This window comes from Geotrypetes seraphini, chromosome 3 (assembly GCF_902459505.1).
Source record: "Geotrypetes seraphini chromosome 3, aGeoSer1.1, whole genome shotgun sequence".
NCBI classification, from domain to species: domain Eukaryota; kingdom Metazoa; phylum Chordata; class Amphibia; order Gymnophiona; family Dermophiidae; genus Geotrypetes; species Geotrypetes seraphini.
The window spans coordinates 201,496,149-201,521,943 of NC_047086.1; the positions used below are offsets into that span (position 1 = coordinate 201,496,149).

A 25,795-nucleotide genomic window follows, 5' to 3' on the forward strand; every position below is an offset into this window, starting at 1 on the left:
TTATCTGTTGTACTAATTGGTTTGAAACAAAAATGTAATCTATTCTTGAAAATGATTTGTGAACATGGGAGCAAAAAGAAAATTCCCGTCCATCAAAATGAAGTATTCGCCATATATCTTTCAAACCACAAGAATTTACAAAATTATCCAAACCCAATGATTTCATAATTTTACTAGGTTTTTTTATCCAACAAAGGATCCATAACAGCATTAAAATCCCCAGCCATCACTAAGTTAGAGGCAGCCAGTGGTAATATCAGTTGTTGTAGAGACTTAAAAAATTCATTTTGGTTCGAGTTTGGGGCATATACATTAAAGAGTGCCATTGTAGTATTTCCCATGCTCATTTCTACATGTACCCCATCTTCCTAAAGGATCAGAAGCAACTAATTTAAATAAAGCATTACATTTCCTATTCACTAAAATAGCTACTCCAGCCTTCTTCCCTACTGCAGGGGCAAAAAACAATGCTCCCTCTAGTTTTGTAGATTCTATATTAGATAAATGTGTCTCTTGAATATAACAAATATCCGCATTCTGTTGTTTTAAAAATAATGTTTTTTTCCTTTTAATCGGATGGTTGGGGCCATTAACATTTAGGGAAAATATTTTAAAATCCATTATACAGTTTATGCATAATACTTATAGATATCTTCCCATAATTCAAATTGCAATGAATATACATTAAACAATCACTTTTCCCCAATCTAATAACTGAAATAAAAAATCCCCTTTATCCCCCAACCCCTTCCCTCATAACCCCATCCCACCCTTTCCCAACTCCCCAATTAAAACAATTTTTATTGATGACAAAGGCACTACAACCAACCAAAGATAAATGATCTCAGCAACACAATAAGTCAAATACAGGCATAGAGAAAAACCAAATGGCAAGCCATCAAGTTTTCAATAACCCCCTCAACACCTTACTCCTCCACCACTGGCCTTCCCTATGTTTTAGGTCTTTCTGTCTCTCTCACTCTGTCTTACCCCTCCCCAGGGCCTTGCATCTCTTCCTCTTTCTTCCAGTCTCCCCATCTGTGGCCCGACTTCTCTTCCTCATTCACAAACGCTAAATCTCTGCATCCTACCTGTGTCTCTGCCAAAACTTTGTTTTTCCAATGTCCCGTTTCCTCTGCCGCAACTTATTTCCATGTGCCGTGTCTTACCCTACCGGAAACAGGAAGTTACAGCAGAGGGAGCGAAACGTAGTCGATGGAAAGCTTTGGGGCTGGTTCCTGTCAATGAGAGAAGCTGGTGGTGCTGGCGCGGCAGCTGAACCCTCACGGGCAGGAGAGTCGTATTGGACGTGGGCCTCAGTGAGAGCCTTTTGGAGCTGCATGCGGCCCGCATGTTATGCAGGGCTGCCATAGCACATGAAAATAGGAATTTCCAACAGCAAAGCATTTTTGACACAGCTGAGAATCTATACAGCCCATGTAATAGGCCTGACTCTGTGCGGCATAAGCTCTCAACATAGTACGAATGTGACATTCTCAAAGCTCCGCATTATAAACCAAACCAGGTACCCTCTTAAGGGCTCTAAGAAATAAATCTGCACTCAACGCTCAACCCAAATCTCTCCGCCACAACTGCAGAATAGGGGAAAAATTAGGTGGTACTCGAAGAGCCGGTAGCTGCTGATAAAAATAGGACACTTACGGTTCCACCAAGAAAGCCAAGAACCGATCCGCAAAAGAGGTAGAAAGAAGAGACTCCACATAATGGCCCACCTGACACCAAGCAAAAGGAAGCCCCATAGGCAGAATTCGTCTGCAGAAAGAAGTGTCCCATCACAACTCAGGACATGCTGTAACTGAGACACCCTTCCTGCTCTCCACCTTCTAAAAATTGAAGGCACCATCCCCAGTACGAAAAACTTATTTCCCACCAGAGGCAACAACACACTGACAGTGGGATCTTGATTCCATAGCAGGAGTATACTCCTCCACACCCTCCGGAGAGGCTGAAATAAGATACTATGCCGAAAGTTCCGCGGTAAGTCCACCCCCCTAGCATGTAGAAGGTAAATGAAATTCAGAGGAAAAAAAATAATCACGCTCCAAGACAACATTGGTAAAGGAATCAGTGTCCAATACCTAATTCTTAAGATGATGCAAGAGACAAGCCTAGACCTCCCCTCTCCCAGGACCCCAAGACGTAACCCCACTGCAATTTTGGAGGGCACCCACTAGAGAATGACACGGTGACAAAATTCATCACCGTTCCCGTCCCCGCGGATAACCGTGGGAAATAATCCCATGTCATTTTCTAGTGTCTATTTCAACCTTGGTCCTTCTAAGTCGCAAGATTGTGGCGGTATAGAAGAATAAAGTTATTATTATTATTATTACACCAGCATTCTTCAAAGCAAAGCTTGTGGGTCAGTGGTTGTGGCCATTCATACTTTGATTCTTCGCTCTCTCCTTAAAGAATGACATGAAGATGGTTTCCCGCGGTTATCCGCGGGGACGGGAACGGTGATGAATTTTGTCACCATGTCATTCTCTAGCACCCACCCCAACAAAATCATGACAATGTTAAATACAGGCAATGAACATCCTTCTTGATCTGATACAGAGGAAGAGTCTGAAGAACATACCACCACTTGGGGAAGACAACCATATGAAACAGGCAGAACCACCCCAAAAGCGACAATGGCAGGCCCTGCCACCTGGCCAAGAGAGTGCGGGTATTGGAGAGCAAACCCTCCACATTAACACAATATAAATGTCAATTGGATACCCAGATAACGAAAAGAAGCCCCCGCACCCCCGCCCACTTGTGGGGAAATTCCGTCTCCCAGAAATCCTGAAGCGAGGCTGATGAGGCCAAAGCCTCAGACTTTCCCAAATTTAACCGGAACCCCGAAAAATCCCCAAGAGATGGTAGCCATCAGTGAGGATTAGATAAGCAAACCAAAAGATAGTCTGCAAATGCTGCAATTTTAAAATGTGTAACACCTAGCATCAGTCCACTGATATCAACGTTAGATTGAATCTCTCGAATCAAAGGGTCCAAGGAGAAGACAAATAATGGCAATACCCATCAGGTCCCGGCGCCTTTCCCAAGGGACTATCGCCCATTCAACTTCATACACCGAAATTGGGCGGTCCAAAGCTGCAGAATCCCCTTCCAATAACTGCGGTAGATCCACACTATCCAAATGGACAGCCCCCTCAAAATCATCAGCAGGGGAAACGCCAATGACCACTGCCCAGTCCCAAAGATCCCCAGTCCCAGCCCAGCTCCACCCAAGCATGATCGGAGATCTCAATTGGACCCATCCGCACTCCCTGTCACCACAGAGAGCGAGAAATAAGAATCAAATCGATATGAGAAAGGGTCCCATGAGCCCTAGACAGCTGAGAATAGTCTCTTTCCAAGGGGTGTAACACTCTCCAGCTATCCAATAGGTCTAAGGAAGACATAAGCAACATCGACCCCAGTGCAAGGTCGGGAAGATTCCCTCCCCTGCGAGGCGGAACGGTACACCAAGGGGTCCGGACCTCATTGAAGATCCCCTAACTGCCATAACCGATTACGTAATGTGCGACAGAATTGCGCAGATGAATTATTGGGTGCATAAACGTTACAAAACAGCAGAGGTTTATTACTGAGGGAGACCGAAGCTATAATGCAATAATGTACCTACTATTGGGATCTCATAGAACCTTATGAGTCACCAACCTCACCTCATTCCAAATCAAAATAAGTACCCCCCTTTTTTTTTTTATTAAGAGCTGGAGCCTCCAAGTGACTACCTATCTAGTCTCCTGCAAAAAGGCTATGGTTGCATGCAAACGATTCAACAAAAGTAGGATTTTGGAATGCTTAATGGGAGAATGTATCTCTCCTACATTCCAGGATGTTAACTTACACTCCTGGATCTTATATCATAAAAGAAGACTTTTTGTGCAAACATCCCACAATGTATCTCCTGAAGGACGCTCCAACCATCGTCCGAGCCTGACAGTAGTAAGTGCACACCTACCTGCCTATTCACCAACAACCCCTCCCCTCAAACACCGATCTGTGTGATACTTCCAAGAAGGCTCCTCTCTCATTGCCCCAATAAACATCCAGAAAAGATAAGCCCCAAAGCATCCAAAGGCCCAATCTCCCCACAAAACATCACTATACCAAACCCCAACCTGTAGCACTCATACCCTGCTCCCTTTGCAGTCACACATCAGCCCCCCACCAGATCAGAACCCATTAAACCACCACAATCCCCTCCCCCTCCTATATAGTCAGATCCTAAAAAAGTTCCACAGAGAAAAGTCCTGCAGAAATCACCATCTCATCCAAATCAGGAGAAAGTCCAGAAGCAGAGGGCAGTCCAAAAATGCATAGACCTGTCCTGCTCTTCCACAAAAATAGGTCCACAGTCTGGCATCCAAAGACCAGAACAGGCACCAAAATTCTCAATGTTCTTGAACCCATAAGGGTCCCAAAAAAGACATAAATGCTAACATACCCCACTCACATCCAACCCCCAGCTCCACCCCACAGACACACCGTAGCCTACCCCACACAAAAGGCCTACAAACCCCTCAGGTCAATAAAGAAGCTCCGGTGGCCGCTGGCAACTGGGAGGCCACCTCAGCATTCAAACCAAAAGAAAAATCCAAGCAACATGGAGAAGCCCAGGGCACTGGAACAGTCCAAAACAGCGAAGAAACCAAGAGAACAGCTCCCAATTGGGCTCCCTCAGGCCAGTCCCTCAAGCAGGTTGTCTGCTACAAAACGCTGGGCAGCCTCCATCGAGGTGAAATGATATGCCTTCACCTGATGCATCAACCGCAAATGTGTGGGATATTGTTGGGGAACGGGGATGCGCTGCTGGATAAGTGTGGTACAGAGGGAGAACATCTGCGCCAAGCCTGTGATATTTCAGCAGAAGAGTCTTGAAAACACAATATTAAGTGGTTATCATAATGCAGCTCCTTACCCTGTCATAATGCATAAAGGATCTCCATTTTATGGTTGTAATTCAAAAGGTGACAAATCACCACCTGAGGTCCCCTCGTTTTTGACCCAATCGGTGTGCCCTTTCAATAGTAATGGGGCCCAACTTCTCCGTCAAGTGAAGGGAGTCTCGCAGCCATCGCTCTTAAAAATCGCCCAGATCCCTCTCCTCCACTGATTCAGGAAGGTTTCAAGTTTAATAAATATTAGTAGTATAATAGGTACACCTCATGTCAAAATGATCGACAGCTGTCAAAGATAAGGATCAACCAATCAATGGTCACTTCCGGGTTAAGCCACACCCACTCTCCGCCCAGGCCCTGCCCACTCTCCACCATACCCTGCCTCCTCCCAAAGTAATGAATGGTGGTGGCCCCGCTCATATCTTACCACCAGAAATGCACTTTAAAAAAAAAAAATAATTAAAACTTTTATTAAGAAAATGCACAATAGAACAAGTGAAATACAAAAAGCAACCAAGAAAATAATGGTCCAACAAAAAAGCAGTCTCACCATAACAGGTCGAGAGAAGCAATCCAAAAACAAACAATATAATAGGAGAGACAAATGTGTACAAAATCAACAACCATACAATCCCCCCCTCCCCCAGGTGACAGACCCCAAACCCCACTCCTAAAGTAGGCAGGAAAATTCCAAAGAACAGTCAGCAAACAGGAAAGTACTCTTCGAAAAACACCCCCAAAATTGAAGCTCAATCCAGAAAGCCCAAACCCCTGCAATATACCCTTCACAAAAATCAAGTAAGTGAGTGAAAGTTCCGCCAGATATGATCAAGGCTATGGCGGTAACCATGTTGTGCCGCCGTAAGGCAATACAGGAGTTGCCACTGATGCAACCTCTGTTCCACCCCCTGCCAAGATGAAGGCACTGGCTGATTCCATCTGGAGGCCAAAAGCAAGCGGGCGGCAGTGAGCGCCAAGATACAAAAGGAGGATTCTCCCCGTTCCAAGTCCAGCTCATGCCAAAACAGCAAGGCATGATGCCAGTCAGCTGGTACCCTCCATCTCAGTATGCAAGAGATGTGACCAAAGACCTCGGTCCAAAAACCCCACAAGACCACCACATATGAAGGTAGGTACCCACCTCCCCACAGCCCCTCCAGCATAAATCTACACCTTCCCCCACATCTTAGTCAAGAGTAGAGGGGTATAATACCACCGAAGCATAACCTTAAACTCATTTTCTACTATCAAAGCAGCAATGCAGAGGACGACACCGCCCGCCAAATCCCCACCCACACCTCTCTAGGGATAGGAGGCCCCCAATCACCCTCCCAGGCTTTCATATAGGGTAACACAACCCCACCCTCAGCATTCAGACACCTATAAATCGCCAATAAAGCCCCCTTCCGAACCACCAGACCCAGTAAGAGCTCAAAAGCCGTTTTACCCCTCAACATCTCTGACAAGAAGTCGGAGGATTGGACGTAGTGAATCACCTGCAGATAGGGCAAAATATCTCGGGGTAACAAGTTGTAACAGAGCTGAAGCTCCACAAAAGGTTGCACCCCCTTCGTAACCAAGTTACAAAACTGTCCCAGACAAACCAAGCCCTGAGCCTCCCACCTCACAAACACCCCAGCCTGGAACAAATTCAGAGTTATAACGCAAAGGAGTAAACCATGAGTAGTGTCGCCCCTGTAAGAGCACTCGCCTCACTGCTCCCCACACCTTTACAGCAGTCCGGACCGAGGACAACCTCCCCCCTCCTTCCCGGACACCCATGGCAGGTGCATCAACGGCACTCTCCCCTCCAAGCCCTGCTCAAGGTCCACCCAGAGCTTCGGGTCCTGGGTCTGCCACTCCAAGAGCGCATGCAACTGTGCAGCTTGATAATATTTCAGCATATTGGGGACCGCCATCCCCCTCCCCCTTACCCAAATAAACTAAACTAAACCTTAAGTTTATATACCGCATCCTCTCCATAATTATAGAGCTCGGCACGGTTTACAAGAGTTTAAATAAAGGAAGGAGTAGCATAGAGGAAGGACCCGTCATCCCACCCGTGGCCGACGACCGGCCCAAATAAAATGAAGGATACACCGCTGCACCCCCTCCAACATTCGCCGAGGGACCCACAGCGAGAGAGCCTGGAAGAAAAAGAGGAGGCATGACAGAATCATCATTTTAACTACCTCCATTCTCCCTAGCCAGGAAAAATATTGACTACCCCAGCTTGCCAGATCCAATCGAATGCGACGAAACAAAGGAAAATAATTGAGATCCAACAAATTTGAACCGGAAGGCCCAAAATACACCCCTAAATACCTCAGAGAATGCTTAACCCACCGAAAGGGAAACTGCTGTCGAAGCACCCCCACCCGGGCCTCCGGTAAATTCACATTCAACACTTCCGATTTCCCAACATTAACCCGAAAACCCGAAACTGTCCCGAACTCTTCCAACTCCGCCAACACCGCAGGTAGGGAGCTCTCCGGATCCTCCACCGTAAAACGCATATCAACTGCAAACAAGTTCACCTTATAGTCCCCAGAAGGTGTATGATTTCCCCAAATGTGGGGGCTACTATGAACCCGCTGTGCAAGAGATTCTACCACCAATGCAAACAAGATGGGTGAGAGTGGGCACCCCGAGACAAGGGAACGGTAGCCGAGTATCCCCCATTTACCTTAACACAGCCCATCGAGTTAATATACAAAATACAAATCCATTCCCTCAAGCGCGGCCCCATCCCAACGGCCTCCAAAACCTGAAATAGGAAGGGCCAGGAAACCCTATCAACAGCCTTCTCGGCATCAATAGAGAGAAACAAAGTTTCCCCACCCCCTGTACGGGTATGTTCTAACAGAGTATAAACTCTTTGAACACTATCCCCCACCTGCCGATCCATTACAAATCCCATCTATCAGGATGAATCAGGTGCGGGATCCAACTCATCAGGCAATCCGCTAAAACCCTCGTAAAAATTTTGGTATCCACCCCCAACAGGGAGATCAGGTGATAGGACGCACAGTGTGCTGGATCTTTCCCTTCCTTACCCAACACTGTGACCTTCGCTAAGCGCATGAAGAAGGGCAACTGACCGCCCCCCTGTAGGGAATTAAGAAAACCTACCAGCGGGGGCAACAGGTTTTGAAAACGTTTATAATAGCGCACAGTAAAACCATCTAACCCAGGAGATTTGCCCACTTACACCCACTTACATGGTACGCAAAGCCTCAGCAGCCTCCAGGACCAAGAGCGGCCTATCCAGGCGCTCGCATCAGCCTTTACTATCCAGGGCATGGAGGCGGTCGCCAGATATTGCTCTCGGGCAAGGGGCGTGCTCTCCACCTCAGGGGTATACAGCTGATCATAATATTCCACAAAATGCGCCCTAATAGCGTCCTCCTGGTGTAGAAGCTCCCCCGAAGCTGCCCGAATAGCCAAAATATGATTCTGGGTAAGGCACACTTTCAGCTGGTGGTCCACTCGGGGCGCTATCAGCCTAGTCCAGGGCCCGGTGACCACAGCATGTAGGACCATTCTGTCATGGTAGAAAGTTGTATAAGGTAGATCTGAAACCAGTGCTTGAAGTTCACCAACGTGTCGAGCTGAAGTGATGCAAATCAAGAAGACCACCTTCCATGCAAGATGTTTGAGGGATGAAGATGCCAACAGCTCAAAAGGTGGCTTTCTATTTTGCATTTTGTATTTCGCATTTGGGAAGGCTTGATGCATGAGCTGGGGGGGAGCGGGGGTTATGCCGGAGGGGTTGGGGAAAATATTTCAGTGATGGCTCTGCTGCACAATACAAAGACTTTAAAAACTTTGTTAATCTCTGCTATCACTATTTTGACTTTGGTATTCATGCTGAGTGGAATTTCTTTGGCACAAGCCATGGTAAGTCACCCTGCGATGGAATTATGGAACTGCTAAAAGGTTAGCAGCACGTGCAAGTTTACAACGGCCAAAAGAAAACCAAATTCTTTCACCAAGTGACCTGTTTTAAGTTTTGTAAACAAAATTTTATAAAAATCAAGTTTTTGTTTGTTTCAGAAGAAGAAATTGAGTCTGCTAGACTCAATAAAGAAGATTTGGGACTGCCTCTTAAATTGCTGCAACTTGTGAAAATCATCAATTTATCCCTGATGGGATACATAAGATACATGTGAGTCGAGTATCAAATGATTGTTCATCATTCATTGCAACTATCGGTTCACTTAATGACTCTCTAGTTAATGTGTCTCTAAAGATAGAAAATTTTCAACCTGGACAATACATAGCATGTGTTTATAACAACAAATGGTGAGTTGGAAACATTTGCGAGACATCAATTGAAGAGCATGATGCACTCATAAATTTAATGCATCTTCATGGACCAATTTACTCATTTCATTGGCCTCCTACGAAGGACACTTGTTGCATTTCTGGAGACTGCATTTTTGTAATTCTGCCTGCACCAAGCACAGTAATTGGCCGACAATACACATTTATAGATTCAACAATTCAACTCATTGAAGATAAATTTCATAACATTATGCAATAAATAAAGTGTGACTATGGCTTGGGAACCATAAAGAGACCCACTTAAGGTTTAGGAACCTTGGCTAAGAAACCCACCCACACGTGGCTGGACTTGCCTGGCTATCGGGCGTGACCTCTTGGCAATGGGGTTGTCAGTTTGAACAAACTGGAAGTGGTTACTTATCTGTTTCATATGACCATGGACCAATGCAAGTTTTGACAATATTTTAATAACTATTAAATACATATGTAGTATTCTTAACACAATTCCTTTACTACTAGCTAACATGATCAGTGCCTGGCAATTTTTAGCCCTGTGCCACAGTTAAGTTTTAAAACAAACAATAAACAGTATATTATGTGTGGTGTAAAGTTCTTTCATAATTCAACTTGAATATTTAAAGAACCCTCCAATGACAAATACAATTAATACTTTAAAATAGTTAATTACGCTGCTGAATTAGATTGCAAATTTCTTCCCTATACAAAAAAACACCGTCCTGAAAATTTGATATCTGGTAGAGAAAAAATTGCTCTATCCAATGCTTTTTGAACCAAAGTGATTGCTGGTGTCAAAAACTGAAATTCAAGGCTTCAAAAATGGATAAAATTTGTTATTAATATTTTTGCTGCTCTGTTTGACTTGCAATATCTTTGCAAATAAATGAAAGCAGGCCTTGAAATTTTCACAGATGGATAGCAATCAGTAGTTGAGCAGGTGTACCAAGTGAAAAGAATCCATTTAAATTTGTTACAAATCTATGGCACCCCAAAGATGAAGCCAAAAATTAGCGAATTGAGTTTTGGCCAACTTTGAAATTGAAACATTAGAAGAGCACTTAATAAGCTTTTAGAGTTTCAAAAGTCTAGGCTAAGTACAAAAAGTTGTACTTGAAGATTAAATTTCAGGCTGTTAGCAAAATAGCAATACTCTGTACAGGAGGTCCTTGAATTTACTCATTTTTTTCATACGACAAGCACAAACGTTTTAGGGTTTCTACTTTAGGCACCTCTTACTACATGAATTTCATATTTTTGAGGTTGAAACTTTGCAGGGCTTAATTTTTCAAGCCAGAGCATCTATGTGCCAAGTTTCATTTAAATTGGATATGAAAATTTGTACAGTTGGTGTGGAATGATCCTACTGTTAAAAATTTAATGATGTTTTACAGAAGTAGTATATGGTAGACATAGAAAGTGTTCTGAATTTATAAAAAAAATCATATAGCAAAATTCTTACATATTAGACATTGCTACAAGTCTATTTTACTGTAATTGTGTGCAGGTTCTACCATAAGGATTGGGAAAAAAGTTGAATTCTATCCTATATAATAAAAGCTTACTGGCGCATGCGCTGTTAAAACAGCGTGATCCCTGCCACTGTGGTGTGTGATCTGTGGCCATGTTCCATTTTAGAACCAGGCGGCAGGGAACATTCTGGCCACTCCCCTCCTCCCACCCTCACTCACCAACCAGAAGCGCAGGCAAGCTCTCTCCCTGCTTGCATCCTCGGCAGGGAACACACCTCCCGCCCTCACTCACCACTGCTGCCGCCGCTGATGATCCTCCTCTTCAGAGCAGCCTGCGATCGTGGCCGGCTTTTAAGAACCTCGCAGGCCGCTCTCCAACCTCAGTAGCACGTTCCCTCTGAGACACGGGATCGCATCAGAGGGAACGTGCTACCGAGTTGGAGAGCGGCCTGTGAGGTACGCTAAAGCCGGCCACCACGATCGCAGGCTGCTTTGAAGAGGAGCAGGCCAGAAGATGCCTGGATGGAGGGAGGGTAAGAAGGGGATCAATACCGGGAGCCAGGGGGAGAGGGAAAGGGAAAAGGGGTTTCTTTGGTGGGAGGGGTGTGCTGGGGAGACAAAAGGGGCCATGGAGAGATAGGGAGAGGGAAAGGGGGCTGCTTTGGGGGGAGGTGTGCTGGGGACAGACAGCTTTGCTCTGGGAGGAGACAGAAGGGGCCATGGAGACAGGGAGAGGGAAAGGGGGCTGCTTTGGGGAGAGGAGTGTGCTGGGGAGACAGAAGGGGCCATGGAGACAGGGAGTGGGAAAGGGGGCTGCTTTGGGGAGAGGAGTGTGCTGGGGGAGACAGAAGGGGCCATGGAGAGATAGGAAGAGGGAAAGGGGGCTGCTTTAAGGGAGAGGTGTGCTGGGGACAGACAGCTTTGCTCTTGGGGGGGGGGAAGACAGAAGAGGGCCACGGAGAGACAGTTAGGGAGAGGGAAAGGGGGCTGCTTTGGCGGGAGGTGTGTGCTGGGGGCAGACAGCTTTGCTCAGGGGGAGGATAGACAGAAGGACACAGACAGCGGCCAAGGAGAGAGAGATAAAGAAAAACAGACAGACAGACACATCTATTCTAGCACCCGTTAATGTAACGGGCTTAAAGACTAGTATTGAATAAAGTGCTAAGGCAACAAATATACTGCCCCCTCAATCCATAAGAGAAACAATTAATTTTTTCACTGCCCTTCATATCTGGCGCAGGTACTATTCTGTCCTGGTGGAACAGTTTGCAGTGAGTGCAAAGTAGGTGTATTCTAACAAGAAGGGATAAATTACTTACTGCTAAGCACCAGTGAACTCCAAGATGAATAGGTACCAAGAGAATATCCACTGAGAATATATCTATCTTTTTAGTCCATCGTTTTACAGCTTGATAGCCAGCAGTTTTCAGTCTAGTGAAAAAAAAGGTACTGAATGCATTGACTTTTGGCAATCCTTTTCGTTTACTTCTCTCCATCAGCAGGTTCATGTAGAAATTAATTATCTGTCAGAAAGAATTCAAAGTAATTTTAAACACTTTGCAACACTAGTAAAATTAGTCATGTTGGAGGCCCTATATTGCCTCTGTATTCAAGCTAATAGGTCAAGAGCCAATGGAGGAAAATGGGAATATTATCTGACATTCATTCATCAACCAGCTAAGTACATTTCTAAAATTACATGGAAAGGAAGAAAGGCTGAAGAGTAAAAGGCTAGAGGAAGGGTTCTGCAAAGGATAGAGAAAGGGAGTCTTTCTCTATTCTCCCCACCTACTTTTCAAGCTTATGTTATCAGAGGAGAGCCCAAGAATTGTATATTGTTGACACTTAGGGCAGGATGCAAAGTAGAGAGTTGCGCGGGGACAGAAATCCCACCCATCCCCGCCAGAATCCCACCCGTCCCCGTCAGAATCTCCTCCATTCCCGCCCGTCTCTACCCATCCCCACGAGGAATTCTCCGCGTTCCCGCCCGTCCTCATGAGGAATTCCCACTGTCCCCGCCGTCCCCCATAAAAGTTACCTGTCCCCTTAGTACTTATTTGTATTTGGGAAAGTGGAGAGTTAAGTGACTTTCCCAGAATCACAAGGAGATGCAGTGGGAATCAAACCTAGTTCCCTTGGATCTCAGGCCTCTGCAATATTAGGCTACTCTTTAACCTGTCTGACACTATTTGGTCATATTGTTTAAGACCTTAAAGAAGTTGACTAAGAAGCCTGAATTTGTCTATCATACCATCACTCCCTCCACTCCATCATTCATTCATCTATCTCTCTCCATCAGTATGCAGTGTGCTGCTAATGTCTTATCAAGGGCTTCTGGCCAGCTTTTCTTCGCTATCGCTCTTTGCTGTCATAAAAAAAAAAAGTTAAACGAGAAACTCTAACAGGGAATTCTTTTCCTGCAGTCTGTCTCTCTTTACACCATCACTATGCATGCCATTCTCAGCTGTCCATCGACCCTTCTTCCATCCAGTTCTCCTCTTCCCCCTGCCTTAGCCCTCTGAAATAATTTCTACACTGTGAAGACATAGTTTTGTTTGCGCAATGTGCGTGCGAGTGCTTCACAACTGCACAAAGGATAACTCTGAGAAATGCAAGAAGCTCGAAGTGTGTCGGACATAGTATTTGCCCTCCTCCCCCCCCAATTATACACATAAGGCGAATAAAGATCTCTGCAATTTGACTGCACCAACCTCGCAGGTTAACTCGATACCTTATTACACGAAAGGGAAATCTGTAAACGCTGAAAATGAAGGCATTCTAAGAATTTCCTCTCCCGGCCCACCTCGCGCACTCCCTGCACACTGGAGAGCCCTAATTCAACTTTCTCAGCCTTCCTCCAAAAGGGGAGTAGGCGGAGGTGGATCCCTGTCGCTTGTCTTTGTTTTCAATTGGCCACAGCTGGGTTGAGGGTGGACGTTATGTAAATGCATGGGTGGGGAGGGTGGACTTCATACAGGCTGACTTCCTGTGCCACTGCCCGAACAATCAGCAGCAATTCAGTGAGCTCAGCACTTAGGCACTCTGAGCGCCATATACTGAGCTCACTGCTCAGAATGGCTATTCCCGCCGCAACGCCGGACTAGTATCATCTTGAAAATTAGGTAGACCTCAGAATGGGAGATCCCAGTTCCATCCCCGTGGGAGTCCCTTTGGCCTTGGAGGGGTCCCTGTGGGAGTCCCGTGGGCCTGGGAGGGGTCCCTGTGGGAGTCCCATTGACCTTAAGGGGATCCCCGCGGGATTCCCGCTCCTGTGCAGACCTCTAAAGCAAAGCTCTGGAAACCTGGTAAGAAAATACCAGGTTGGGAGCAATTTTGTTTTGGCAAACTATGCTCAGCAAAAATAGCATGCAAAATAAATGCACAGTTCCTTCCCTAGTAAAAGGCGTCTGCACAGAAGAGCTAAGCAGTAGGCACAGCTCTTCTGCATAGGCCCAATACAGCTTCTGATCGCTTAAGCTTTTTTTTTGTTTGTTTTAAACACACAATATGGATACAGCTGTTGTGCGTGTGTCCCGCACCTAACAGCTGTTTTCTGATTATAGGTGCAGGACATACACTCACACAACAGAAGCTACTGAAAGCTCCAGACCTGCTGGAAAATTTGACCCAGTAAGAGGTAGACATTCCCTTCTGTGCATTACAAAGAGTGCTCATTTTAATGCTAATGAGCTCCTTGTACTGCATTTGAATAGGGTTCTCAGTGGTGGCTACTGTGATTGGTAAAAGCCGCTATGAACCTGTCTGAGGATCAGTGGCAGAACTGCCTTGCAAGTTATAACCAGTCTTACTTGCAAGGCAAGCTTTTGAGAATTGGGGCCTTAGTAGCCACATTTAGGGCTTATGCTTGCAAAGTACCAGAAAGATGACTGGGCTAGGTGACATGAAAGGGGATATATAACAGGGAAAAATACATCCAGCAAGTAGCTGATAAAGGTTCATGGTCCAGTTCCAAATATGCTAGAGGATAAAAGTGGTAGAAGAAAAACTGTCTCCCCTCTGGCCAAAAAATCTTAGACTCTTTTTTAATTTTAAAGTTTGGTGGGCATAATCTGACTGCAAATCATAAATAGCTGTCTGCCAAATACTTTGGAACAAGAAAGTATTAGGAATAGAACGCTAGCCCTGGTGGAATGAGTTAAACTATATTGGACTTTAGAAGGATAGATAGTTCCTCTAGCACAGTGGTTCTTAACCTTGTTGGAGGTACTGAACCCCACCAGTTTCATATGCATGTTCACCGAACCCTTCTTTATTCCCTTAGTTTTGCCGGAGCTAGACTAGAATTACTCAACTTGGCATTGCAAATCATGCAATTAGGACGCTGACTCCCATCACGTTCTGTTATACATGTGAATCCATATTGTACATTTTCGTCCGACCACTTTCGTATTTTGCTCGACATAGTTAGTAAGGGATTAAAATATTAAGATAGGTATCACATGACATACCATCATAACAGTTACAATTCGACTACTGTGCGCATCAAATCCCCTGCAGCACAGATAGGCCAAGCGATGTTGCGTGATCACCTGCAGCCAATTATGGACAAGCGGGGCGTATCATCACGAATCATAAGCGCTTCGGTCACGTTCAATCATCTATCAGTTAAATCACAAATTTTGATCAGGAATTGATTGATGTATATAAGGCGTTAGTTACAGATTGATAGATCAAGAAACCGAGTACACGATCAGTCTTGATCAAAATCACTGAATAACTGATAGATGATTGAACGTGACCGAAGCGCTATATGAGTCGGAGGTGTGTTTTAACCTCCGCCGAACCTGCGAGACTGACTCACCGAACCCCTGGGGTTCGGTCGAACCCAGGTTAAGAACCACTGCTCTAGCAATATTATCCTTGTTGTGAGCAGTGCTGCCGATTTGACGATTCAAATCGATTCACCAATTGATTCATTGTCCGTGAAAATCTGACTCACCAATTCAGTGACCCCCACCCTGGTAAGACCTGAAATACCTTTGAGGCCTCCTAAAACAGCAGAAGTGGTGGTACTCTGAATGGACTGCTTTGCAGCCTTCCCCACCGGGGTCTTCCCTCTGCCGTGTCACTGATGATGTCATTGGTGACTCGGCAGGGCAGGATTAATTCGTCGAGGGCCCCTAGGCACACAATTACACTGGGCCCCCTGCCCCACCACAATGTATTTACCCATTGTCTTATTTACTTCTTTATTTCCACTTTATTTCTTTTATTTTAAAATTCAAAACAAACAACAAAGATTATCATACCAGTGCCAGTGTACAGTTTTTCTTCTATGCAACCTCCAAACATCTCTGAACAAATCCCTTCTTCCTTCCTAGATGAAGAGATCTTCAGCTGGCAGGGCTTTGGGAAGCCCACCAATTTATATTTTGCATATGGGTAGGAGGCATGGGGCATAGCAGAAAGAAAATTTAGTGCCCATCATTTTATTGGACTAATACATGTCTCACTTAGCTTTCAGAGGTTAAAACCTCTTTCTTCAGATCAGTAAACTATACTGCGGTTACAATATCCCTGTCCTGACCTGAGGAAAGGAGTTATGGTCTCTGAATTAGTAAAAAATGTATTAAAATTAGTTCAATAAACAGTATCATCTTATTTCCATTTTCTATTAATAAGCGATTATCAATTACATTACATTACATTACATTACGGATTTCTATTCCGCCTATACCTTGCAGTTCAAGGCGGATTACAAAAGATTTGACTGGACATTTCCAGAGATGATCACATTACAGAGGATTTTACTGGACATTTTCCAGTGAGGATACAAATTATTTTTTTTTTTTTTTTCTTGGGGATCTTATGGGTTGGATAGAAAACTGAACAGTGCCTAGCAGTGTGATATTAGCAAATGGAAATGGAACACAGTTAGAGTAGGCAAGATTACAATCTTTTTATGGTCTGTTTATATGAAGGGTGATTAGGTGTGATATTTGGGGGAGGATTGTCTGGTGGTAGATGAGTTCAGTCGAGGTAGGTGAATTTTCTGGAGGTAGGTGAACTTGGCTGGAGGTAGGTGAAGTGGTTTAAGGTTTTTGGATGAATTTTTTAAAAAGCAGGGTTTTGATTTCTTTACGGAATGTTTTGAAGTCGTCCGATGTTGTCAGCAGGTTGGAGATGGAATGGTTGAGTTTTGCTGCTTGTGTTGCCAGAAGGTTGTCAAACATTTTCTTGCGTTGTGTGCCTTTGAGTGGAGGGAAGGCAAAAGGATTTGGGGTTCTTCTTTGTCTTGTGGTGGAGATCTGGTTTAAGCGATTGTTTAGGTAGGATGGGGAAGAGCCTTGTATTGCTTTGAATAATAGGCAAAGGAATTTGAATTGAATTCGTGCTTGTATGGGTAGCCAGTGGGAGTCTAAGAAGGCGGTTGTTATGTGATCATATTTTCTAAGTGAGTAGATCAGTCTGAGGGCGGTGTTTTGTATGGTCTGGAGTTGCTTTATCATAATGGCTGGACAAGGAAGATATAGGGAGTTGCAATAGTCCAGCAGACCTAAGACTAGGGATTGTACGACTAGTCTGAATTGTGTTTGGTTGAAGAATTTTCTGATTTTGCGTAGGTTTCTCATGGTTAGGAAAGCTTTCTGGGTCGTCTTGTTGATTTGGGACTGCATTGTGCAACATCTGTCTATGGTGACTCCTAGTAGTTTTAGTTCGGGTTGTATTGGGTATTTGGTATTTTTGATTGTCAGTTCTGTGATGGTAGGAGATTTGGCTTTTTCGAGCAGGAGGAATTTTGTTTTTTCTGAGTTTAGTTTTAGTTTATGATCCATACAGCTACAATAATATCTTATCCTAAAGCAAAAATAAATAAAACAAATAGAAATCTTTTCTACCTTTGTTGTCAGGTTTCTGCTTTCCTCATCTTCTCATCATTCTCTTCCTTCCATCCACTGTCTACCCTCTCTCTGCCTCTTCCATATGGCATATTCTCTCTTTCTATGCCTCTTCCAGAAATTGTCTGCCTCTCCCTTCCATCTCCTCTCTCCCTCCCCCCCCATTGGTATGGCATCCATCTTCTTCCCTTTCCTTCTCCAATGATCTGGCATCTCTCTCCTCTCCTTCCCTCTCCCACACCCCCGTGATCTGGCATTTCACTCTCTCCTCTCCCTTCCCCCACTTCCATCAGCATCTTCCCCCTTTCTTTCCCTCCAACCCAATTCCATCCAGTATCCTTCCCCCTTATGTTTCTCTTCCCTTTCCTTGCACACCAATTCCATCAGCATTTGCCCCCTTTCTCTCCCTCCAACACCCTTCCATACCACGCTGCCCCACCACCCTAACATTCCATCCTTCCCACCACCCTGCTCTCTTTCTCTTCTCCCACCACCCTTCCATACCATCTTCCTCACAACCCTTCCATACCACCCTGCCCCCTTTCTCTTCCTCCACCACCCTTCCATACCATCCTGCCCCATTTCTCTTCCTCCACCACCCTTCCATATCACCCTTCTCACAATCCTTCCATACCACCCTGCCCCCTTTCTCTCCTTCCACCACCCTTTCATACCATTCTTCTCACAACCCTTCCATGCTCCTTTCTCTCTCCCCCTCCAAACATTGCAGCTGCTGGCTCTGCCCTGAGCTCCTTTGCAAAAGGCAGCCCGAAAGCAGAATTAGAATAGCTGACGGCAATGGGCTCCCCCGCATTAACTGCAATGGGCCTTCCCCCCCCGCATCAAAGGCAACGCGGCCGGATCTGTTACAGGAAGGTCCCGCGATGACTGTGTCTGCCGGTCCATCCCCCTCCGACATCACTTCTTTTGGAGCAAGAAAGCGACGTCGGAGGGGGATGGACCAGCAGACGCAGTCATCGCGGGATCTTCCTGTAACAGAGCCAGCCGCATTGCCGTCGATTGGGGGGGGGGGGGGCGCGTTATCATTGATGCCAGGAGAGGGCCGTTGCTGTTTAAAAAAAATGGTAAGGCGAGTCATCCTTCAGTGGGCCCCCCTCACAGTTTTGGGCCCTAGGCATGTGCCTACTGGGCCTATTCATTCATCCGGCCCTGGGCAGAGGGAAGTCCTAGCGGGCAGGTCACGAAGCAGACCATTCAGAGTGCTGCCACTGCTTCTGCTTTAGGAGGCCTCAGAGGTATGTCAGGTTTCACAGTGGGAGGATCGGTGTGGTGCTGCTGCTGCACAGAGGCTTGGCTTTACATGAAGGCAGATATTGCTGAAGCGATGAAATTTGTTTAAGAAGATACTTCATATAACAGGAAAAGAAAAAAGTATAATTGGATGCTCTGTTTGACAACATTGAGTTTTGGTACAGTCGACTACCAAACTTGTCCATTGTCCTACCCTCTTTACCAGGAGGAATGGACAAGTACACACTCACCCCAGAGGATTTCTTCAAAGTGGACTCAACCACAAGAGACTCATGGGGCAACTGAGGCTTATCAAAGCCGGGCAAGGGTACCACCTTATAAAGAGATTCCAAACGTTTAGAAGCCACTGGTACAGAGAGAGGAGTCTCCAGGTTTTTATAGAAAGATTCCTTCAGAATGGCATGGAGTGGAAGCTTTAACAGTTCTTTAGGAAGAAGATCATAATCTAGTGTGTCCAAGTACTCCTTGCTGTATTTGGAATCAGCCTCCAACGAAACATCCAGATCATGTGCCATCTGTCGCAAAAATCTGGAAAAAGAAAGTTTCTCTGAAGGAGAAGCTCTAGTAGGGGAATGTCTAGGTAACAGAAGCAGAAGACTCCACATCAGTAGTAGATGGCATTTCAGGCTCAGTATCTCCCAGTAAATCTGAATCTCTGAAAGGATAAGGTTGATGTCAACGGTTCGGTGTCGAAGTCTCCAAATGTTTGGATTTACTGGAGACTTTGCCTGACTGTGCCAGAGTAGCCTCTCGAGATGTGGCCGAGGAGGATCAGTGCCGGAGTGGAATGCCCAAGTCTTGGATCGAGAATGTCTGCACCAGTGGAGTAGCATTAAGAGGAGTGGTCGGTGCCATGAGTAACTCAGACCAGACTGGTTCCTGGAGGGTCAGTGCCGTGCTCGCTAAAAAGTCAGCTAGCGCCAAAAGGGTAAAATGCTTTAACTCCTCCCGAAGCAGATTGTCAATTTTCTGCGTAAGGGAAAGTGCCAGTACCATTTGCTTCTTTTTGGCCAGTACGGATGGCTGATCAATACGGTCTGGGGATGATGAGGCCAAAGAGGAGGCATTCACCGATATCGTAGTTGTGCATTTACGGGACTTATGCAAGGTCGGCTGGACTCGACTCACTGCGTCCTGGAAGGGATAGTGGATGGCTTTTTAGCTGGCTTACCCAGAGTGAGCTGTAACACCGGAGTCAAAGTTGGTGGATCCACCCTCGGTGTGGACGGTTTCGGAGAGGAACTGGGCTCCGTGTCCATTGTTGTACCAAACAGTTGTTTTTGTTGAAGCAATCAATTTTTTTTAGAGTGTGCTTCTGAAGGGATGAGCAGCGGGAGTAGGAGTTGGCACGGTGCTCGGGTCCCAGATACTGCAAGCACCAGCGGTGCGGGTCGATTACAGAAATGGCCCGAGCACAGCGACTGCACTTTTTGAAATTCGTCGGTGGGCGGGACATGGACGAGAAGACAGCCGTTGACAAATCGAACTCTATGGCTAAAAGAGTTCACAAGGCCCTGCTGGGCCAAGGCCCGCGACGGCAAAGTAAAAAGAAAAAAAGAGATTTTTTTTAAAATACGGAAAATAGAATACATAAAAATGAAAGAACTGTGACAAAAGTCAAAATCCGCGAGAACGGGAAGGCAAGTGAGAGAAAAAATTCTAGCTCCACAGAAACTAGAAAACTTGAGGGTCGCGTACCTATGTCGAGCGGGAAGGCACTCGTGCATGCTTGGTACGGGCTAATCTAAACTTAAAGTTGCGATTCACTTTTCAAGTGTCCGTACCGGGGCTCTGTCGGTGACATCACCCATCAGTGAAAATATGCTGCCTGCTTGTCCTGGGATAAAACACAGTTACTTACCATAACAGGCGTTTCTCTTGCTGTTTTTTGTTTTCTTTTGGTTTCACAGAGGAGAGGCAGAGGGGAGGAAGCCTGAAAAACAGAGGGGAGGAGGACTAAGCAGGCAGGCAGACCGGGGTCGCGGCAAGAGCTAGCTCCGCCCACCCCCACCGCGTCACAGGTCGCATCGGCCCGGGCTCCCCTTTAAGAGGAAGGGAGCCGGGGCACGAGGCGGACCGCGGCGTTTCTCTTGTTTTTTGTTTTCTTTTGGTTTCACATAACATAACATCAGGAAACTGAACACAGCAAAACCAACGATTTTATATACCAAAACTCATTAACGACAACTTACAACTTAATCCTAGGAGACCTAAACCTTCACCTCAAAAAACAAACCTCCAAACAAGTAGAAATCTTACTATCATACCTCAAAGCCTTACCATACAAGATATTAAGACCCTCAAGCCACCAACTCAACATTGCAGCCTACATGTCCCAACAGCCCATACAACCAGAGATTCACACATCAAATGGAAACTGGTACCGATCCCTTTAGTCAGATCACTATACATACTCCTTCAATATCAACTGGACCAAAAACAAAAGCAAGCCAATCACACCAATACATCGATCCCATCAAATTCTGGACCAAAACAGATGACATAATGCAAGACTATAACTCCAATGACTTCATCTCACAATGAAGCCATCTAAGTACAACAACCCTAGATGAGCTAGCCCCAGAACAAACCAAAACCAGAATCTATAGAAAATCAGACAAATGGTTCAACAACGAACTACTCCTACTCAAAAGACAATGCAGACAACTAGAAAGAAAATGGAGAAAAAGCAGTTAAGAGTCCACAAAAACAGCATGGAGAAAACTGAACCAAAAATACAAACAAAAACTGAAAGAAAAAAGAAAGACATACTATACAAAGCAAAGAGAAGAATCCCAAGACACAAAAAAAGCTATTCCAAAAACTAAAAGAACTTACACACACCAAACTCACTCTCAGCCTCAGCCTCACCCTCAGCCACCCTCTTAGCGGCATTCTTCAAAAACAAAATCACAACAATCAGGTCCACTTTCAATGGAACACCTACACATCTAGAAGAGATCACAACATCCCCCACAGAGAAAGAATCAGTTGCAGCAGACAGAACTTGGTCCCACTCCTCACCTATACAATAGTCGGACCTTAACAAACTGTAGGGATATTTCCTTATTTGCACCTGAAGGTTAGGCCTCTATGACATCATCAAGCCTGAACCATCATTTAAGCCTGAACCATTGTCTGCAAGAAATGCAAGAAGAGAAAGAAGAACACATCTTTGCTGCTTCTGCCTGATGCATTCTGGGTATGTACCAGAATGGTATTCTAGTCAAGGACATCCATCTATGCCTTCATGCTTAGACCGTGTGATTCTTGGGGGAGTTATACTCCTATGCTGTGCTTATCTCTCGAACGGCGCCTGTGTCTCCCAGCCTGTATGAGACTTTACACAGAAAGATTATTCATCTAAGTTCTGTTTCTGGATTGGTATGAAGAGGTCATCTTACGAAAAGGGAAAAGTTGCTAATTATAATTAGTCTGTGCCGAGATGGAAGGGAACTGACATCTCATCACAGGTATTCTGCATGCATCTTTTTCATAATAATTAAGACCTGTACAGTTACCTCGTGTGACTCTCTGCCAATTTCTATTAAAGGCATTTCATTGCAGACAACCCAAAACATTAGGATTTTAGGAATAATATTTGACAATAAATTATCATACCACGATCATATAAGCCAAGTGGTTAAATCTACTTTTTACAGACTGCGCCAAATTCGTTCCGTGGCCAAATATTTATGTGCAAAATCCCTGAATATTCTAATACATTCTCTAGTGATCTCCAAAATCGATTATTGTAACGCCTTATTTAAAGGCTTGCCACAAAAAGAAATTAGACGTCTTCAAATTATTCAGAACGCCTCTATTAAAATAATTCACAAAGCTAAAAAATTTGATCATGTCTCACCATTACTCAAGGCGGCACACTGGCTACCTGTTGCACATCACATTTTATTTAAATTATGTTTACTTACTTTTAAATAATTAATATTTCAAACTCCCGCTTTTATTTTTAGAGTTTTAATTCCTTATACTACTTCTAGAAGACTGAGATCACAGGATCAACATTTATTGGCCATTCTCTCACTGAGAGTTGTTAATACGAGGCGTCATACTATTTTTTTCAGTGACTGCTCCTCAGTCTTGAGATGATCTCCCACTCTATATAAGAGAGGAAAAGAATTTAGACAAATTCAAGACTAAACTTAAAAGTTTCCTTTTTAATGATGCTTTTAGTGAATAAATAATTCTTCAATCTGTCTTTATCTTACATTTCTTTTTTTCATGTTTGTCTTCCCTCCTAATGTTTTTACCTTTATATATTAAATTTAATATAGATTGTAACCACTAAATAATTTCCCTGTTGTTTTGATATTGTATTTACATTTTTTTTTTAAAATTTAATATGATATACTGTATGTCTATGTAATATGTTACCCATGATTTTAGATATTTTTAACCATTTGTACATCGCCTAGAATGTAGAATAGGCGATTAATCAAACTATATAATAAACTTGGAATCAGACCTTAAACAGATCTGAATTCCATCACTTCAAGGAAACCTTTGCTACCAATAAATTACAGCTTTACCAGTGGCTGACGAACACTTGTTCCTGTAACCAAAGGATTTTCTACATCTGCTAAGCTGAAGAGACGTTTTCCATTTCACCTAATTTTGTGCTAAGGCCTAATTAGATGGTGAGATAAGGAACTTATTATCTTTAAGCTGGGGTTAGATAAGTGCATCCGATTGTGATATAGGATAAGACTTATAAAGTTACTCTCGGTGATAATCTGTAATAATTTGCTGCTAATCAGGAATAATTATTATTATAAGGAATTGTGTAGTGTGTGTAAAAGTAATTTTACTTAGTTATCTAGAAGTGTGTTGTGATAATTATGTACTGAGTTTCATATATGTAAATCGGATATTTTATGAATATTTAGATATTGCTGCTGGCTTGTGAATTATATTTTTCTATTTTCATAATAAAAGTATTTCTCATTAGCCTGAGTCTTGTGTCATATAAATAGACAAAGAAATTTGGACCTGGCAGAGATATTATGGTATTCCCTAGAAAAACTGACAGGCACATAACTTGTTTATGTAACTGATTAGTGTACCATAAATCTTGCTACAAAACTCTATAATAAATATAGCCACGCAGCCTGTGACCTCAACCACTACCCCACATACCTACTGAAAACCTCCAGTACACTATTTCGCACCCTGCTTTTGCAATGGATACAAACTTTATTCACAGACAGCCTTTTCCCACAAGACCTCAGCGAAAGCATCATAAGTCTGATCCTAAAAGACCCCAAAGGAGCAACAGAACAACCATCCAACTACAGACCCATAGCCTCAATGCCACTTTATGTCAAGCTAATGGAAGGTCTTGTAGCTAAAGTCCTTACCTTATACCTAGAAAACCACAACTTACTCCACCCTACACAGTCTGGCTTCAGAACCAACCACAGCACTGAGACACTACTAGATCACTCATGGACACTGCTAGACAACATGACCTGGTAGACCATAACATCCTTCTTCAAATACTAGACTCAAAAGGAATCACTGGCAAGGTACTATCATGGTTTAAAGGATTCTTACAATCCAGAACTTACAGAGTTAAAACAAAGAAAAATCACCATAGTCCAACCCCTGGGGAGTACTCCAAGGATCACCTCTATCTCCCACACTCTTCAACCTATACATTGCTTCCTTCAGCTCCTGCCTAGACAAACTAGGCCTAACCTCCTACAGCTATACAGATGACATCACCATTCACCTTCCTTTCGACCAACCAGCGCCCTCCATAGCAGACACAGAACACTTGAAACAGTAGCAGCATGGATGAAAGAACACAAAGTAAAACTAAATCCTGACAAAACAAACTTCATCCTCCTCGAAAATAGCAAAACCCCAACCATAACATACCTAGTAATAAACTCAATCACATACCCAATTTAACCCACTTTAAAACTCCTGGGAGTGCTGATAGACAGAGGCTGTACCATGCAGCCACAAATCAACAAAACAATACAAAAATCATTCGCAGTCATGAGAAACCTAAGGTAAGTTTGAAAATTCTTCGACAGAAAACAGTTCCAACTCGTGGTACAATCCCTAGTCCTAGGTCTAACTGACTACTGCAACATACTATACCTCCCTTGCCCAGCAACCATGATAAAACAACTACAAACGATACAAAACACAACCCTAAGACTAATCTACTCGCTGAAGAAATACGACCACATCACAGAGGCATACTACGACTCACACTGGCTCCCAATATAAGCAAGAGTACTCTTCAAATTCTACTGCCACTCGAGCAGCAAAACTAGACCTCCAACTCTCCAATTTACCTCAACCACAGACTACAAAACCTTCAAAAAGGAAACAAAAACCATACTGATCAAAAAATACATAAAAACAAACACACACAGCCAGATCCATCTCAGGCATCACCTGCAATACTCTCTAATCCTTAGCAACTTAGAAAATGTCCAGACTACTCCTTATGTACTTCTAAATGTTCTGACAATTCTTATGTAATCCACCTTGAACCGCAAGGTAATGGTGGAATAGAAATCACTAATGTAATGCAATGTAATGATGGAGACGCTGAGGATAACGGTGCCTTGGGGAAGATTTAGCTGATTTCCCTGAAGATGAAGACTTTCCCATCGAGGAAGGTTTTAACGAGGTTGATGTCGAGGTTGAAGGTTTTGGCCCTGTAGAAGACTCTGATAGTCGAGGTCGGGGCCAGAATCAGGATCGAGGTTTTAGTTGAAGATAAATCCATTCCCCTGAAGATTTTCTCAATCTGAACTTGATGACGTTTAAGGGCTCGATTTTGAAGTGTAACACAGCGGGCACATGACTCCGGAAGATTATCAGGTCCACTCCTAAACACTGTAAACACTGTACACACCACTTATGTGGGTCAGTGATGGAGATCACGCGTTGACACCAGCTACACTTCTTGAAC

The 25,795-nt window shown here is 44.2% G+C and overlaps 1 protein-coding gene across 6 annotated transcripts in view; it reads right to left on the reverse strand.

Annotated features, from left to right (window-relative positions):
* Nucleotides 1–25,795, reverse strand: part of SENP1 (SUMO specific peptidase 1) — a 311,959-nt gene that overhangs the window by 97,512 nt on the left and 188,652 nt on the right. For all 6 annotated transcript variants that reach the window (XM_033935398.1, XM_033935399.1, XM_033935400.1 and 3 more), the window contains one exon: nucleotides 12,028–12,231. In XM_033935398.1, the coding sequence (XP_033791289.1) occupies nucleotides 12,028–12,231 (204 nt within the window). The remainder of the gene's footprint in view (nucleotides 1–12,027; nucleotides 12,232–25,795) is intronic.